Source organism: Canis lupus, chromosome 6, assembly GCF_048164855.1.
Source record: "Canis lupus baileyi chromosome 6, mCanLup2.hap1, whole genome shotgun sequence".
In the NCBI taxonomy this organism is placed as follows: domain Eukaryota; kingdom Metazoa; phylum Chordata; class Mammalia; order Carnivora; family Canidae; genus Canis; species Canis lupus.
In genome coordinates, this window is record NC_132843.1 from 1,767,907 (window position 1) to 1,786,494 (window position 18,588).

Genomic DNA, 18,588 nt, shown 5'->3' on the forward strand with positions numbered 1-18,588 from the left:
CTCCGTCAGGGCCCAGGAGAGTTTAAACAGTCAGAAATGAAGAGAAAAACAGGTTTCTCATCTCATGTGGAAGACTGTATTAATCAAATTGGTCTCCTTTTCTGTTAGTCTGGTTGAAGAAAAAAAGATTGCTTTCAAAATGAAGCTTTTCTTTTCCCAGTGATTAATACAGAGTAGATTAACTTAATTTGCACTAGACTCCAATTTAATTCAGCTACAGCTCAGAGGCCAAATCCATAGAAAAGCTAATCTGAGCTTCATGAGAAGGAGCCATTTCTTTCTTTGAGGGAAAGATGCAGAGGATCTGATCTAGAGGCTTCCATCCAACTGCCTGGGCACAGTGTTTATTAAATCACGGGCCCTCTGGAAGGCAGCCCCTCACACACATGACTTCATTTCCTTATTAGTTCCTGTCTCGTCATCTTTTCAGACATTTCCCAATGTTGAAAGAAACACGCACACACACTGTACCAAAGCAAAAATCTTGAACATGTAAAGAAAAAAAAATCGTATGTACTGGTGAAGTGTTATGTGCCTAAGGCATCAGGTTCCTGGAAAAGCTCTAGATTTTTGGTTTAGAAATAAAATTGCGTGTGGAATAGCAGGTTTTTACATTTATTATTGTGTACCCCCCGCCCCCCTTTTTTGCACTACAATCTAAGCGGAGTGATCTACTGCCAACTGGCACCAATTTTCCAAATCCAAGTGTGTAAGGGAAACACGCCGTGTGCAAGCCTCTCTGCTAGAAGGTGTATCAGGCAATCCGTCTACTTCCGTTTCCCAGAAAGTCACTGGAAGGGCTGCTCGGCTGGAGGGAGGTGAGCAGGGGAGATGCTGTCCTGCCCTCAGTCGGAATCCATCGTGAAGAGCTGGATGTCCTGCGGCTTCCAGTAGAGACCTACTGCTGAGTTGTAGACCAGCGACCACACGTACGGGATAAAAAACTCCTCGGGCTGCTCCTCTTCCACATACTTGAATTTCAATTCTGGAAATTTCTGCAACAAAAAGACGAGACGATTTTACAATCTCACAGTTCCACGAAGAAGCAGCAGAGTCTCTAAGCGGGGCTGAGGTGTGGGGAGCCCATGTCCCTTGTTGTCACGGGCCTCATGCTCCGGGCTTCGTGGGCCAGTTTTCACAGGGCTCCTGTGAACACGTGCGGCATGTGGAGACAGATGAGCCCGTCAGCATTGTCTGCTGAGCGGAGCAGGGGCTCAGGACAGGAGGCAGGGGGACAAATATCAGACCAGAAAGGGGCCCGCAAGGGTGGCAGACGGGAGGGCTCGAGGAGGACCACTGACAGCGCGAGCTGGGGGCCGGCCCGGCCATCCAGGAGGGGCCATGCTCTTGGGCCGAGTCACCTGGGAGGTGATGGCTCCCCCTCACAGCTCCTCGGCCTTGACCCACACAGCGTAGCCCGGCCGCGTCCTTGCGGGGAGGCCAGATGTCCGCCCCCCGAGGCTCCGTGGGGCTCCGTAAATGTCCCCAGGCTCTGGGCTTCTGATTCCCTCCTGCCAGGGCAGAAGCCGCCACCTCATCCCTGCAGCCTGCAGGTCTCCTCCAGGCCCCTGGGCACCCTCGCAGGCCAGGGTGGAGGGCAGGAGCTGTCACAGTGGGGGGGCCCTGGAAGAAGGAAGGGGGCGCATGGGGGGGGGGGCTTGTCCGTGTCACCTGCTGCTGTTTGCCTGCAGAGAGGGCGGCTCTGTAACCCGAGGAGGAAACCAAGGAAGCACGGCCAACTGCGGACAGAGGCCCTGCTGGGTGCTGGGCTGAAGGACCTGCTTTCTGTACTGTGGGCCTCATGGCCTTTCACTCCTTTGGGGCTGGGGCGCCAGGAGGCACTGCGTGCCCGCCTCTCCTCAGAGGGGCTCTGTCCTGAAGTGGCAACAACACCGCAAAGAGAACAGAGGACTGAGCCGGGAGGACAGGTGGCTCCAGGGGTCTGAGCGAGGTGGGGCAGCCAGTGAGAAGGGAGGAGTGTTCCTCCCTCAGGACCAGATGGGGCACAGCAGGCTGGAGAGCAGAGGGGGGCGGTGAGGAGAAGCACCACCAAGCAGGGCCCAGACCCAGGAGGATGGAGGGACGCAGGAGCCCCATGAGGGGTCCCTGAGGCCTGTGAAGGCCCCGGGAAGGGGGCCTGGCAGGAAGGGCTCTGTCAGTGGTCACTCCAATCACAGCGTGGAGAGTGGAGGGCAGGAGCAGGGGCAGGACAGGCCTGGTCCACGGGAAGGACAAACAGGCCTCAGCTAACATGGAGATGGGGCGTGCACAGGGAAGCCACCCACTCACACAGAACTGTAGGAATTTTATTTTTATTTACTTATTTTTAAGGATTTATTTATTTTAGAGAGAGAGAGAATGTGAGCAGGGGGTACGGGCAGAGGGACAGAGAATCCTCAAGCAGACTCCCCGCTGAGTGGTGAGCCTGATGCCAGGCTCAAGCCCAGGACCCTGAGGTCATGACCCAAGCCAAAGTCAAGAGTCGGCTGCTTAACTGACTGAGCCCCCCGGGTGCCCCTCACAGGAATTTTAAAGCAGCATTTTACAATAATTTAGACTTGACACCTACATACTGGATCCAGAGTTCCAGAAAGACAGAGGAGGGCAGCATAAGCAGGAGTGCTTCTGGCAAGGTGAGTTTTGAGTTGAATCTTGGAATGCGTGTAGGAGCTCCTGAGAGGGGGTCAATCTGGTCGTGGACGTCACACTGACTTGCCACACAGAGTGCAGTCCCCCATTACAGCTTTAATGAAAACCAGCTCCCTTCCATGGCTCCAAAGCCTTTACGTAAACATAGAGCACACACGGGATTTGAGTGGCTTGCGCTCCTGCCTTACCTACTCCCATATCCTCCTCACACTCTATGTACCCATGTTCCAGAGGCAGGAACATGAGGTTTAATAAAAACCCCGGCTGTCTGGACTATGAGCGTTTCGAATCAGTTCTTTACTATCATCAGCTGTAGGCTGAACGTGTCGGGCGTGCGGACGGCAGGGGGAGTGACTGCGATTTAGAGGACGACCCCACCCATCCGGCTCTTCCGGGCCTTCTGGCTGACAAAGTTGGTCAGCTTGGGGACAGATGGCTGTGGCACTCACTGACCTGACTGGGATTCGGGCGAGCTGCTCATGGACTGGCCAGGGGTCTCAGGTATGAGGGAACAGAGTCCTTGGAGGTGGCAATAAATCCCTCTCATGGAATCAGTTGTGCTGTCTTATAGGTTGCAACACAGTGATACTCTTTCCCATGAAAAACCTGCATTTGCAGCCCCAGGGTGCAGCTAGCAGTGCCCAGCAGCTGGGCATACAGGGCACCATGCTGCAGTCAGCCACCACGTCTCGCCGAGGCTGATGTGGCCAACCCAGTTCCGGGTCACACAGCCACGGGCTGGAGCTGGGATTAAAGCGTAGGGTCTGCCTGGGTGGGAAAGGATGTCTGAAAAGCGACAGAGAGTTGCGGCCACCCTCGTGCTTTGTCTTTCGGGCACAGTGCTGCGCTCCTTCGTGACGTGACATGGCATGGGCCCGGCACCCTACTGGTCTTTAAAGAACTGAGCCACGGAGATGTCCCAGTCAAGGACAAGGGACTGTTTGACAAGGAAACTGACCCTCAAATGACAAGGATGAAAATCCTAGTTCTTCGCATGGCCTCACAATTGAGAAAATCTCTCCTGCTGATGCAGAGAGAAGTGAGGGGCTGGGGGTAGGGGGCAGAGGTGGCCCAATGAGGTCAGAGCCCCCACATTGCCTTTTTTGGCTGGAATAACATCTACATTTCTAAGTGGTGCTGTCGCCAATATGATGCACTTCTTGCTGTCCAAGGGAGGAATGACCAAGAGGGCACCCTTTTCTCCGTCCTGTGACATACATGGGTGTTTTCTTACAAAGGCCTCAGGAAAGGGTGAGAGACAGTCTGCACCAGGCTGTTCTCTGCATCACTCAGGGTACAATGGGAAAGACAACCAGAACCGGCTACTATTGTAAGGACTCCTTCCAATGTAATTAAAGACACTCAGGCTAGAGTCGCTCAATCTCGGGCGCTAAGTTTTCCTGCCCTCATGATTTTGGGGAAATTCTGATGACTCTCCACTGAGAAGGAGTAATGAGCCCGAGCCTACCCTTTGATCATGCACGGGCAGATGTAGGAAAAGGCCACTCGGAAAAGCACCCGGCATCCCTGCGACTACCCTTCCTACCACCTGATCAAATAGAGCTGAAAATGCTTTGTGTTCACTGTGGCTCGAGTTTATGTCAAAACAACCATCCATCTTGCTCTGGGGTAAATGTAGTCAGCAGAATCTCAACAGAGGATGACATCCAGCACGGCAAGAACACCCAGTATATAGCACTTAACAGTGGATGAAAGATGGTTTATAAAATGGTAGGAACCGTTTATCTGTCAATACCAGACCTGTGGTTTATTATAAAGTTTTCTTCAAGCTGGTCAGTGGTTATTTCTATAGAAGCTCTCCACAAAAACGAAATCAATGCTGACACGTGGGTCACACCTGCAGCTAACAGAACGATCACCTACTGTATGACAGGGCAGGTTCAAACACTCGACATTTAGTCACTCATCTAATCTTTGAACTAATTAGAAAAAGCACTTGCAAGACAAGCAGATAATTTGAGTTTTAACACCATCTTTTCCCACTCATTCATTCATCCAGCAAACCCAGTACTAGAAATCTAGCTGAGTGACTCGCACACGTTCCTAGTATTTAAGAGCTGAAACTCCGAGCCTTAGTAGCTGGGTGGCCTGGGACTCTTAAAACATAAAAGTTTACTCTGAGATTTTGAATTGAACCATCCTTGTCTCCTTCCCAGGGCTGGGACAAATCACATGAGCCAGGACAGTCTCGGGGAGAGGGTGAACACGTGAAGGCCCTGGGCTGTCCCGGGGGGTTGAGACAAGGGATGGCTTTAAGGGCTGAGTCTCCTGACTGTTTAAAATCCTGACAAGCATGAGGCTGTGGCTGAGCCGCACCGGGGCCGAGGGCTCGAGGCCAGCCCGCTGAGGTCCAGGCACGGTCACCTGCCTGCGCTGGCTTGTGAAGGCCCGACCATGCAGTGCATCACCTCAGTGTGGGCCACTGGACACGGTGGAGGCAAAAGAGCAAGTCCAGACCGAGTGGCACGAGTGCACTTCCATTACTGGCCGAACCCGAATGCTGCAGGCTGTGCAACGCACCCCTGAGGCTACAGCACCGGCTCCCCTCCAAGGAACACAAGAGCTGAGAGGCTTTATCTTGTGGGTTCTTGGCTCAGAACTTTTCACCAACATTTAAACGGTTCAGAACAGAACATAAACCATCAATAGCAGGAAAAAGAAGAGCACGTTCCCTAAAGCTGGCTACACAAGTTCTGAAAGCACAAGGTAAAAGAGCTTCCTTTTTCCTGCCATGAGTTGTTTTTAAGACCGTATACAGGGAACATTTTAAAAGGGTAAAATAATAGAAATTATAAACGAGTTTTGGAAACACCATTCAGTCAGCCTGGTTGAAAGTGAATGCAGCCCCTCTGGTGCTCAAGCTGCATTAATTTGACCCCTTCCCAAATTTACGTGGCTGCCTCACTCATCTGTTAAGAGCCAACATGGTTGGAGATTTAAATAGACATTCTTAAAAATATGTCCTCCTCTAATATGTCTTAGAAATCTTGAAAGCTAAGGAAAAGGAAGACAAAAAGTTTTATTTAGCATTAACGACACTGGGGACACATTTTGTCAGGATTCAGTCCAAGAAATGTCATCGTCTGCATGTCAGATCAACAACCTAGAAAAAGGCACTCTTTCCTTCATGTTCCTTTTCAAGCCTGTGGAGAACAATAATGCCATCCTGTGATGGCTGAGAGAAGTCCAACTTCCTCACTTGAGTGTGTTTGCTCTGACTGGGCTGCCTGGGCGTCCTGGCCCTGACATCCGTCCACATGCTCTCTAACCACTGCTCCTCCCTGGAGTTCTCAGGCCCCCTTTGGGCTCTAGCCAGGGACTGCCGGGTGGATGTGCTCAAGGCCCATTAAAGCTCTGGGAAAGCACGGGGGGTGGGGGGGGGGGTGGGGGGTGGGGGGGGGGCGGCGACTCTGGGGATATGGGGGTTTTGACTTGATGGTTACGGCAAGAACTCTCTGGAACGCCTGGGCTAGCAGAGGGCAGGGTGCTGGTCACCTTCGGCCCAGGCTTTTGCCCCCTTCTTTCTCAGTTGTCCCGTGACTCAGCTCAATAAGGAGAGAAAACCCATCTCTCCAGCTCGGAGCTTGGTCTCAATCCAAAGCTACTTAAAACAATCCGGTTGTTTTGATTTTTGGAGCCAGAGGTAATGCTAGACTCTCAAGTTTGGCCGGAATGTTTTTATCAGCTTCAGTGAATCAACCCACTACAGTGGGACATCCGGGCGCCCAGTCCAGAGACAAAGCAAAGGTCTGACTTGGTGATTGAGACTTGGGGATAACAAGCAGGCCGAAAGCTTTAGAGACCAAAAGCCTTTCTGCTGTCAGTCATGCGATGGGGTGAAAACCCACAGGAAGTTCAGTGAGCAGATGTAGGGCTCAACTGCAATCATTTTTATGAACATGCAAGTTCAATGGAGCTCCCCCTTCTACCTAAAGATTACAGAGATAGCAGCACCAGAAACTCCAATGAGCACCCGGCATGGCTCCAGAAATTTAGTGCAGTTTAAAATCAAATAGCTACATAGCACACTAGAAAGAATTCTTTAAAAGCCCACTTTTAGAGGCAACTGGGGGGCTCAGTGGTTGAGCGTCTGCCTTGGGCCCAGGGTGTGATCCTGGGGTCTTGGGATCAAGTCCTGCATTGGGCTCCCTGCAGGGACCCTGCTTCTCCCTCTGCCTGTGTCTCTGCCTCTCTCTGTGTCTCTTGTGAATAAATAAATAAAATCTTTAAGGAAAAAAAAAAAAGCCTACATTTAGCCCCTGAACAGAGGAGCAAAAGGTGACAGTTGGGGACAAGGCACCCATCACTGCTGGCAGAGGGTAGCGTTTGGAGAGCTGACGGGCCAGAGGAGAGCATTCACTGGCAGCACTTTAGCTGAAAGCAGGCCCGTGGTTGGGCCGGCGGCAGGAACTGCTCGTCCTTCTGCAGGCGTTCATGGGTTTGGATGGGCCTCAGCTACCTGACCAGCAGAGTGTGATCCCAGAAAGTAAACTATCATTACGTACAATTCTAAGTAGAATATAAGCTCCAGCCTGAGCTGGATCACAGCCTGAGTCAAAGGCAGACGCTCAACTGCTGAGCCCCCCAGGCCTCCCTCTCATCATTCTTTTTAATGCATTTCTCAACTTCCCTTGCTCTGGTGTGGTGAAGTCTTGATTGAACTTGAATCCCCAGGGCAGGGATTTTACTTTTTCCACTGAGGTGTCCTCTGGTGCTTAGAATAACGCCAGGGGTTTAATAATAGTTTGTTGAGTAAATGAAAAAACACATAAGAATTGTTGTTTGTAGAAAAACGAAGAGTTCTTTGGGGGGGGGGGGGGGGAGTTTGGGGAAATAGAGTGGTGGAGAGTGACTGGAGTAAGTGCCTACATTTATGTGGAACCAAGTGAGCCAAAAGAAGCCCCTGTCACTTTGAGAAGCAAACGAGCTGACTTACCAGGATTTGGGGTGAGGGTGGGGGACAAACTTCAAATCTAATAGATTCATTTACTTCTCAAATTGCCGTGCTCCCTGCCGGTCACCATTCCACCACATTCCACCACGTCGGAGTCTTGCTGGTCGAACAATCCAACTCATGGACTTACATAGATTATGTTGATAGATACAGTCAATGGCATATTTTATATTTCAAAATATATCTGTGGAAAATGATGAACTCTGTGCATATAAGTCACGGCCATGGACCAGACTGATGCATAAGATGATAATGGAGACAAGTTCTAGTTTCAGTCTTTTATTGTCTACTCTTGTCAGGATCACAATATGGCCAGATGCCCTCAAATTAACACTTAAGTCCTAAGGGCCGTATGTATCAGTGATAATCTTTCTTTACACTATTTCTTTTCTTCAGAATAATATGTGACCTAGGGGAGTGAGAGAGAGGATACAGATTTGGAGAAAGATTCTGAATCATGTTGAGACAAATTCTGTCAAGATAAGGATCCTTGTTGAGTCTGAAATGGTCATGCTGAGAGTTACATGTGGAAGATGCGTAGAGGACATGGGATGTGGGGACAAGGGCAGGCAGGAGGCTTCACTGGCATACCCGAGCCCAGACTGGGGGGAGTTCAGGTGATCACATCAGGTGACAACACAGCCTTTGCCACCGTATGTCGGAGAGATACTTGGAAAGACAATTCCAATTAAGACTAACATAGAAAAGTTGTCTCTAATTTCATTGAACATTCTTAGGATTTAAGTTATAAGCAAATGTGAGTTTTTTTCAAAACTACAAAGAGCATCACCCATTCTTAGAAAAGTCATGCCTTCCTTAGCAAGAAGCTAAAATTAGCCTTTGATAATCAACATTCCCACGAACCCATCATAGATTGGAGGATATTTTTCCTCCCTCTGCTTATGGAAAGAACAATCTATTCCGAGTACTACATGCGAAGCCTTGTGGTTGCTTAAAAACCAATGATGTTTTCCTAATCTAGCTGGAGAACATTCTACTTAAAAGCCAAGATCCTGGGGCAGCCCGGCTGGCTCAGCAGTTTAACGTAAGGCATGATCCTGGAGATCTGGGATCGAGTCCCATGTTGGGTTCCTTGCGTGGAATCTGCTTCTCCCTCTGCCTGTGTCTCTTATGAATAAATAAATAAATAAAATCTAAAAAAAAAAAAAAAAAAAAAGCCATGATCCTAATGGTAATAAGCATTTTGTCACCTAAAGTTTGGTTTCAGTACTTCCTATGGCTGTACTTCCCAGGGGTCCAAGCATGACCCACGAAGGGGTGACCACATCTGCAACTTCCTGTCAAATGCAAGTGTCTTGGTCCCGTCATTATTCCAGCATATGCTGTCTATGAATTAAAAACACAAAATGAGATTTGTTTACTTCTGCACAGTCATTAGGACTAACGAAGGGTATCAGGAAATCTAGAGAAAAGGAAACAGAAGTAGAATGTTCTAAATGAGTCCCAATACCACTTTGTGCCAAAGAGCAGAATTTGGTATGAAGCGAGTCTTAGATTCCATTCAGGGATTATTGTGTCTGTGAAGTTCCAAAATCATGTAAACGTGAGGTAAAGCAATCTAGAGATAGGATCCCCCAGCTTCAAAAAAAGGTCGAGGTCCATTAGAAAAAGCTGTATTACATTCCTGAATTCTAAGAATTCATGGAATCACAGAATGTCAGAACTAGGAGTGCTGAATACCTCCACTCCCATGTGTTTACTCCTACCTTTTTAAAAAGAAGGTACAAATAAAGCAACAAAAATCTTTAATAGTTCTAAGATATACCAAGTTAACTGGAATTCATATTAAATGACTATTGGATATGTTTACTTTTTTAAGATTATTTATTTATTTATTCATGAGAGAGAGAGAGAGAGAGAGAGAGAGAGAGGGGGGGGGGGCAGAGACACAGGCAGAGGGAGAAGCAGGCTCCATGCAGGGAGGCCGACATGGGACTGGGACTCGATCCTGGGTCTCCAGGATCAGGCCCTGGGCGGAGGGTGGCGCTAAACCGCTGAGCCACTGGGGCTGCCCCCTGTTAACTTTTTTTTAAAAAAGATTTTATTTATTTATTCATGAGAGACACAGAGAGAGAGGCAGAGACACACAGAGAGAGGCAGAGACAGGCAGAGGAAGAAGCAGGCTCCCTCCGGGGAGCCCGATGTGGGACTGGATCCCAGGATCCTGGGGTCACGCCCTAGGCCGAAGGCAGGCGCTCCACCACGGAGCCACCGGGGGGGCCCCCAGAGTATTTTTCTTGTCGGTATTATGGCAGGAAAGAAAAACACTTCAGATGCTCAGCTTTCCAAAACCAACATAGAGAGAGGGTACCAAGCAAGAGACAGGTGACATCAAACATGACCCGGATCCCAGTGCGCATGCCAGCCAGGAAGATACTCCCCGCAAGCTAACAAAGGAGGTGGTGTTACTATCTGAGCTGGAACAGGACGGAAGCTTCCATTTATGGAAGCCTAGCCGTGTCACTCACGACTCCTGTGTGCACCCTTTCCTGTTCAAAAAGGCACAGGCTTTGTTTCGTTCCTCAGTGTGGGCCCATCACATCTCAAGTGCTGGCCTCGGGGCAGGCTAGACATTTATACGCACTGCCAGAAGTCCATGTGATTTCAGTTTTCCCCCCCATAGTTTTCTTATGAAGGGAGCATCTGAGGACTTTTTGAACGAGCCCCCCCACCACGGGCAGGTTACAGGCACGTTCAGAGGGCCCAGTGCAGTGGTCCCGAACGCCAAGGCCAGGCCGGGCCAGAGGGCAGAGGGCTGCTCCTGGAACCACAGGCCTCCCTGCACGGCTCACATCCGGGGTCATGCAGGCCCTCGAGCCTGGGCCACAGTGGTCAGGAGAGTCCCAGGCAGGGCGCTGGGAGGCACACCTGTTGCTCTCTTCTCTGCGGCAGTGGCTCTGTGCGCTGCAAATGCGGGCGGGGAAGGCGTGAGTGCACCTATCATCTGGGGAGCTGGTCAGAGAGTCGAGGCCAGGCCAGGCCCCCACTTCGTTCCCTGTCCCTTTGGATTTTCCAGCCCACACAGACTGGAAGTTGTAAAAGGCCAGCGGTCGGTCCTTAATGCTCCTCATGGCAAGGGTCACACTTACCCATCGCATGAAATGGAAATAAACACCGTGATAAGGAAGCAAAAGCTTTTGAGATTCATAATGCACCCCTGCCATCGAAGCCATGAAGGGTGTAATGCAGGGGAAACTCGGGGCGTCTGAGACCTCAGACCCGGCTCCGACGCTAATCAGCGCGGACAGATCACGGCCCCCTCTGACGCTTAGTGCCTCTTCTGTAAAGCATTACCACTGACAAGGCGTGGGCGGCAGTGTCCACGTGACTCACGAGTGGCTGGGGGCCCAGCATCTAACACTGCCCAGTGACAAAGGTCGTGGCCACGGGCAAACTGGGAAATGGAGGGACTCCTTCCTTCGCCATTCCTTCTCCACCGTTATCTTTCTTTTCAAATCAGTGCCCCAGAAGGCAAGCAGAATGTCCGGTAGGTGACCATTCGCAGATCTATAGTCATTTCCAAAAGGTGACAGTGGCTTAATGGGAAGGAGTCGTGTGTCTTTATAACACAGGCTCTAATTTTTCCATATTTACAGATTTGGATAAAGAAAGATACACTGCTTATCTCTGTTTACTTCCAGGGACTAACCATGGATAACTCCATTTGTTATATGCTGCAAGCATGAAAATTAAACAGACTGGAATTTACCTGGAAAAGAGTTACATGAGCATTTTAAAGGATATTTCAAAGGGAAACTTTAAAATTAAATAATTGACAAATTGTACTTTAGGATTTGAGTATAGGAAACAAACACTAAATAATAAAATGTTCTTTTATATTTGGGGTTTATTTATAAAAGAGAATACAGATGTATGTCTTTTTTTGTTTTTGAAGCACAATTTGGGATGAATGTGAAAAAAATAAATTTCCCCTCAAGAGAGATACTGTGTGCTCAGCATGAAAGGGATGACATCTAAAATCTGGGGCTTGTGGAATAGAGCTTTACTTTTAAAAGCAGCAGATTAAGGGAGAACACAGTGCTTTTAACAAGAGTAACTGACATTGCTGATGGGTCTTTCCGTGGCTTCCCCGTCCTGGGGAGCACAAACGTCTGGTGAAGAAAGCTGTGCTGAGGACAAGCTTCTGATTCAACCCCTCCTACAAGGTGACCTATTCGTCCATGTACCCTCCCTTCCTCCGTATTATCATTTGCTTAATTACAGCCGCTGACGCTTTAATGGTTGCACTATTTTAACACAATGGTGGCTACAAAATGATGGTCTTTGCCATCTGGCTGATGAGTCTCATTGTGTGTTGCGACTATCCCGAGACCCCAACCAAAGTCTGGCCCCAACCAAAGTCTGGCCGACTTGCGGCTGTTTTCCTGGCTGTTTTGGAGGCCCAGGCTGTGGCAGTGCAACAGGAGGCTGTGATGGTGGAGGCCACATGGAGCTGTGGTGCAGGGCCACACGCTGGGAGCCCGAGCTGAAGGCTGGCTCAGGACCACTGACGGTCTAGGTCCCCCATATTCCATCAAATACCCACATACACAAAGTCACCACAACACTGTGCCCATCAACCAGCTACAGGTTATCGGCTCAAGGTCACTCTTGTTTCATTTACCTCACACTTCCCTCTTCTGAATTATTTTGGTGCTAATCCCAGACATGTAATTTTATTCCTCGATATTAACCTATAAATTATCAAATGGACAAGAACTTTTTGCTCTTCTTTTAAGATACTCAGTATGAGAATAAATGAAGTCACAGAGTGATCTTTTGTACCATAAATGTATTTTGAAAAAATATGAACTATGCTTCCTGCTACCCTCACGTTAATTACTTGGAGAGTTCAGATGAATGCAAATGGGAAAAAGGATCACTAGGGGCGCCTGAGTGGCTCAGTTAATCATCTGACTCTTGATCAGCTCAGGTCATGACGTCAGGGTCCTGGGATCGACTTCTGCCTGGGGCTCTCTGCTCAGCCAGGAGTCTTCTTCTCCCTTTCCCTCTGTTCCCTCTGCTCCTCCCCCCACTTGTGCACATGTCTCCCTCTCAAATAGATAAAATCTTAAAAAAAGAAAGGGAAATCAGGGCTTGCAAGTGACAGGTCCAGAAATCAATCCAAGAGTCTCCTCTTTTGATGGTCATATGCTTGGAGTCCAGTGACCTTTGTTACTTTTGTTTTTCACTAGAAACAAAGGAGCAGACAAATAAAATTCGGTCTCCATCCTCTGTCTGGCTCTTCACTAATGAGTCTTTATCTTGTGATACCGTTTCGTGGAGCCTACCCGCCTCTGGGGAAGGGCCTTGGCAGCGGACTTCACCGTGCCTTTGTGTTTAGCTCAGCAGCAGCTGCTGACACGGCCCCCGTCCACAGCCCAGGTCAGGTGAGCGGCCTGGACGGGCCGTCAACATCGTGGCCCCTCTGCCTCCATTCTTCAAAGTCAGAAAAGGGGGAAAGAGAGACTGGGAGGTTGTCTCAACACCTATATCCGAAGGGGGATGTTCTGTTTGATTTTGTCTGTGTCCCCCTGGACCAGCAGTTCACGATGGCAGGGAGTAAGGAAAGACCGGTCATCATTGGCGGACCTTCTGACCAGCGTCTGGGAAGGGCGTCCTTCTCTAGTCCACGTTCAGGATGTGCTGCTGAAGGCCCTGGGCACTCCCCAGGCCTCGACCCGGATCACCCAGGCCTGCAAACACACAGACTGCTGCATAATCCTCCTGCCTAGGTGTGAAGCGAGGAAACTGCCTCCCCCTAACTCCGCTCCTGAACGAGCTGGAGAGGAAACAGGAGCCTTCGGGACACATTAGGGTAAGGGCTCCAGCTTAGAAAAACAGACTTTTTCCGAAACGTGCTTATAAACCTCATTCCTGGGATTCTTCTCCATCATATTCCCTTTTCACTTCTGGGAATCAGAGATGGGGATGGGGTGGGTCATGGGAAGGAGGAGATTACAAGAAACTTGGACAGGCACTTAGGTAACCTGGCTTCATGTAAGGGTAGGGGGCAACGATATACCCAAGTGGGAGCTTTCTGTGTCTGGAATATTGTCATCATTCTTTTTTTTTTTTTTTTAAGATTTTAGTTATTTATTCATGAGAGACAGACACACAGAGAGGCAGAGACACAGGCAGAGGGAGAAGTAGGCTCCCTGTGGGGAGCCCAATGTGGGACTTGATTCCAGACCCCGGGATCACAGCCTGAGTCAAAGGCAGATGCTCAACTGCTGAGCCCCCCAGGCCTCCCTCTCATCATTCTTTTTAATGCATTTCTCAACTTCCCTTGCTCTGGTGTGGTGAAGTCTTGATTGAACTCGAATCCTACTTATTGGAACTTTCACTAAAGAACACTTATTTTTAAACAATCTGGAGACAACTAAGAGCACAAGCACAAATCCAATCAGTGCAGGGAAACACAACAAGCTTCCACGGAGCCCTCCCATAGGGATTCATGTACACTCTGCAGGATTTTCCACATCTTGCACGTGCCTGGACTAGGAGAACTCGCACGAGAAAGAGGATAGGAACACAGCAAAACTGTAAATTATTCAAAAAATTAAAAAGCAGAGATGTTCCTCATCTGTGCCTGAAGAATTTCTCTTACCATAAAAAGCTCAGGGGCTAAGTTACACTGACGCTGTAGTTTGTAAGTCAGCGGATATATGCACAGAACCAAGGACATGCACAGAACCAAGGACATGCAAGGACATGGGTAAGCCAACGACCACCACCGTGCCCCAGAGCAGCTTCCAGGCCAGAGCACAGGCCTGACCGCAGGACATGATGGTGATTCCAAGTGCGAAGCGCTCTCAGAGCTGGGCCAGCACAGTGGGAGGGGAGGCCTTGCCCGAGCAGTGATAACTTCCAAATGAGGAAGCACTTTAGACATTGGGGGAAACTATGAATAGAGGCTCGTAGGCAGAGGCAACACTGGTGACTTTATCTTTAGGAAGGAGATAGTAGAACCAGGCACTCCCAAAAGGACTAGATGTTTTTCTATTTTACCTCTTATAGACTGACAGTTTATAATTTACAAGCCTACACAGAACCTTATCATAAAACCACATACACTACAAACATTTTTATCAGAACAACCGCAATGTCCAGGAAAGCAGCATTTTTAGGCAGATTCCAGCTTGGAAATATAAATTCTCTGATTTTGAAATGAGGGGCTTCATAAACCTATTCACTGGTTGATAAAAATTATCTTCTGAGATTTCAATTACTTTAAACTACTTTTTTAAAATTTCACTCTCCCCAAAATCATTTGCTGCTTATAAAGAAAGTGCTTTTGAAAATAAACATGCAAAAATTTCTATAAAATACGTAATTCCAAAAATAGATGAACTTTTGTGATGTTCTCGATAGCAAACTCTAGGATTTCACATTCCCTAAAAAATCTGTTAAGAGTAAGAAATTTTACATCCACTTTCTGAAGGCTACTCTGAATTTTCAGCTATGAGCTATTTGATTAAATCCTACTTGAAAATTAAAAATAATACAAATCTCTACCAGAATGATAACAAGGGAATTTTGGCCTTTGTGCTTATGCATAGAGAGGCTAACATGTATTTGAGATTTCCAGCAAGAGTGTATTAAGTTCTATTAATAAATCTTCTGGGACACTGTGTTCCAAATATACATTTTTCTTTTTTAGATTTCTAAATCTGTAATTGAAATAAACCTAGTTTTAATTTTTCCCATGTTCAAAGTTGTGGTTTCTTTACTTTCAAATGCTGTTTTGCAACTCAACTCCTTAGTTGCTTATTATATATCTAGTATTAATCTGCAGTCATAACCAAATATTGAGTCTTAACAAACACACATTCTCAATTGCTCTGGGTTGTTAAGCTATAAACGCATTATTTTCTCAAAATTTTAACTTACTTGTAGAATTTAAATTAGCTACATTCTTATTTTTGAGAGTACTGAACTATTTAAAGATGTACTTAAACCAACTCGTTTAGCTTAGCTAATCCACTGCTAGAGCTGAGAGAATTAACTCAAGAACACACACTGAGCACACTCACTCGAATCTCAAAGCCCTGGCTCAGGTTCTTTGTGCAGCATTATCACTGAGAACAGCCACAGTGGGTTTTTGGGCCTTTATCTGAGAGAAAGCAAGGAATTACTGAATTTTCCATTCCCTTTTGCATTAAAACCATTACCTCTATTAATCTCAAAGTCCAGACATTCATCAGCATAACCTCCGCTAACTCACACTGCCTTGATCACCTCTTTCTTCCTCTTTTTTAGACCAGTCATAAAAAATACACTGTAACATTTACCATCCTACTCAATCTTAAATGTACAATCCAGCAGTGTTATCTACACTCATTCACACTGTTGTGAAAGATCTCAAGAACTCCTTCATGCTGCAAAATTGGAACTGAGTACCCATTTAACATCTCGCCTTCCTCCGATCCTAGCAACTAACATTCTGTTTCTGTGAATCTATTTTAGATATCTCGCATAAATGAAATTATCTGTTTTTCTGGTCACTTTGCATGGTGACCTCAAAGTTCATCTCTGTTGTACCATGTGACAGGATTTTCTTCCTTTTTAAGGCTGAGTAATATTCCACCGCATGTATGTACCACATTTTGCTTATCCATTCACCTACTTTTTGGCTACTATGAATAGTGCTGCTAGGAACAAGGGTGTGCAAATATCTCTTCAAGACCTTGCTTTCAATTCTTTTGTAAATACACATAGTTTTTTGAGGAATTTCCAAACTGTTTTCCATAGTGGTTGCACCATCTTACCATCCTACCAATAGCACACAAGGGTTCCAATTCAGGTTCTCACCAACATAAAAAAAAAAAAAGTAGCAATTACAATGTGTGTGCTATTATTATTATTCTTTTTAAAGTAGGTTCCATGCCCAAAGTGGAGCCTAATGTGGGGCCTGAACTCACAACCCTGAGACCAAGACCTGAGCTAAAATCAAGAGATGGACGTTCAACCAACTGAACCACTATTTTAATTAAAAAATATTTAAAAAAATATTTTATTTATTTGAGAGAGAGAGAGAGAAGGAATGAGCCAGGTGGAGGGGCAGCAGCAGAAGCAGGTTCTCCACTGAGCAGGGAGCCTGATGTGGAGCTTGATCCCAGGACTCTGGGATTATGTCCTGAGCTGAAGGCAGACACTTAACCAACCAAATCACCCGGGTTCCCTAATTTAAAAATTTCTTTAAAAAATTTCTATGATGTGTCTCATAGTTAAATATGCTATTCACTGAAGAAAAATTTTAAAACAGGAATTTATAAAAATTATCATTAGTTTCACAATCCAAATATAATAACTATTAAACATTTTGATAATATTTTCTGTAGCCCTTTTTTGGAAGGGGACAAAGATCATATTTTAGGACAGGAGAAATGGGTGGAATAATTTGAATTTCATGTGTAAACAGAATCAGAAAAGAATCTTACATACTGATAAAAATATTTTTACCCTTACTGAAATCTCTTTAACACTTCATCGCTTACCATACATATTTCAATCACTTTTTAAATAAAGGGATCTTCATGGACTCTCTCACTTTTTTTTTTTTTTAACCTTTTCTATTGTGAAGTACAACATACATTCAGAAAAGTTCAAGGACATAAATATGTGATGACAAAATTAGTATATGGCAAGCATTCACGTTGCAACCACTCGGGTCTGCACAAACACTCCCACAGCCTCCTAGGTTAGCACTAGCCTGATTTTTATGGTAATCACTTCCTTGTTCTTTCTTGTAATTTTACCACCTATATTTGAATCCCTTAACACTACAGTTGAGTTTTGCCTTTCCTTGAATTTAATATTAACGGAATTATATGGTTATTATATTGTACCTGGATTCTTTCATGTAGCATTATGTTCATGAGTTTCATACATACTGGGTTTGTGGGCCTTCACTCATTTGCACTGCTGCACAGGGCTCTAATGTTTGAATATACCACAGTTTATTAATCAGTTCTATTGCTAATGGGCTGGGTTTCCCTCTTACAAACAGATGATGCGATGGACGTTCCTGGCACACAGGGCATGCACTCATGTTACCTGTACACTGAGGAGGAGAGCAGAGTGTGCATATGTTCAACTTTAGTAGGCAGGCCAAACACTCTTCTTCTGTTTGTACAATGTAGTCTTTTCTTTCTTTCTTTTTTTAAGGACTTCTAACAACCACACCACCCCTGGTCTGTTGCTTTTCTTACCACTGATTCTGCCCCTCACTGCCAAACCCTCCCTGGAAACTGTGAAAGCCTATTGGTGGCTGTCACACTTGCATCCTGGCCAATGTGGCCTCCTGTACTTTGGTCAGACTTGTACCTTCTCATCACAGCATGAAGAATCGAACGTGCCATGTGTACCTATTGTACACAGGGACCTAGGCTGAGTGTCAGGGATGAAAAAAAGATGGCAGGGCCTTGACATCATGTGTTATAAATGAATTGGGAAAAGGGCACATAGGAAAGAAAATGAGTCTCACCAGAGGCAGGATGCACTAGGCAGCCAGGAACAGGGGAAGATAATGAGTATTCTGGAAGAAGAGGAGAGGAAGGGGTAGGGTGATATGTGAGTGCCTTGGGGAGGGGAGCTGATCTTGACTCGGCCTCGAGGGAAACACAGGCTGAGCAGATGAGCAGAGGCCGTGGCTGGGAGCGTGCGTGCTATGTTTAGAGAACACAGAAGGACGAGTGTTACCCTGAAACAGTGATCTGTGCCACCTATGGGTGCAGGGGGGCAGAATCCGTCTCCCAAACAGCTGGGTGAAGAGGAAACTTGCAGCCAAGTAAGATATAGGATATAACAAAAAAATTAAGGTCTGCCAATTAAAAACATTATGCTTGGTCACAAACATGCATCCAGATACAACTCCAAAACACATTTCTAAAAATACGTACGGCGCTAGACACTGAGAATGTGACCCTTCCAAGGCCTAG

The 18,588-nt window shown here is 46.9% G+C and overlaps 1 protein-coding gene across 4 annotated transcripts in view; it reads right to left on the reverse strand.

The window, feature by feature from the left end:
- Nucleotides 1–599: 599 nt before the first annotated feature.
- Nucleotides 600–18,588, reverse strand: part of DYM (dymeclin) — a 342,875-nt gene continuing 324,886 nt past the window's right edge. For all 4 annotated transcript variants that reach the window (XM_072828553.1, XM_072828551.1, XM_072828554.1 and 1 more), the window contains one exon: nt 600–995. In XM_072828553.1, the coding sequence (XP_072684654.1) occupies nt 846–995 (150 nt within the window). In that variant the 3' untranslated portion in view covers nt 600–845. The remainder of the gene's footprint in view (nt 996–18,588) is intronic.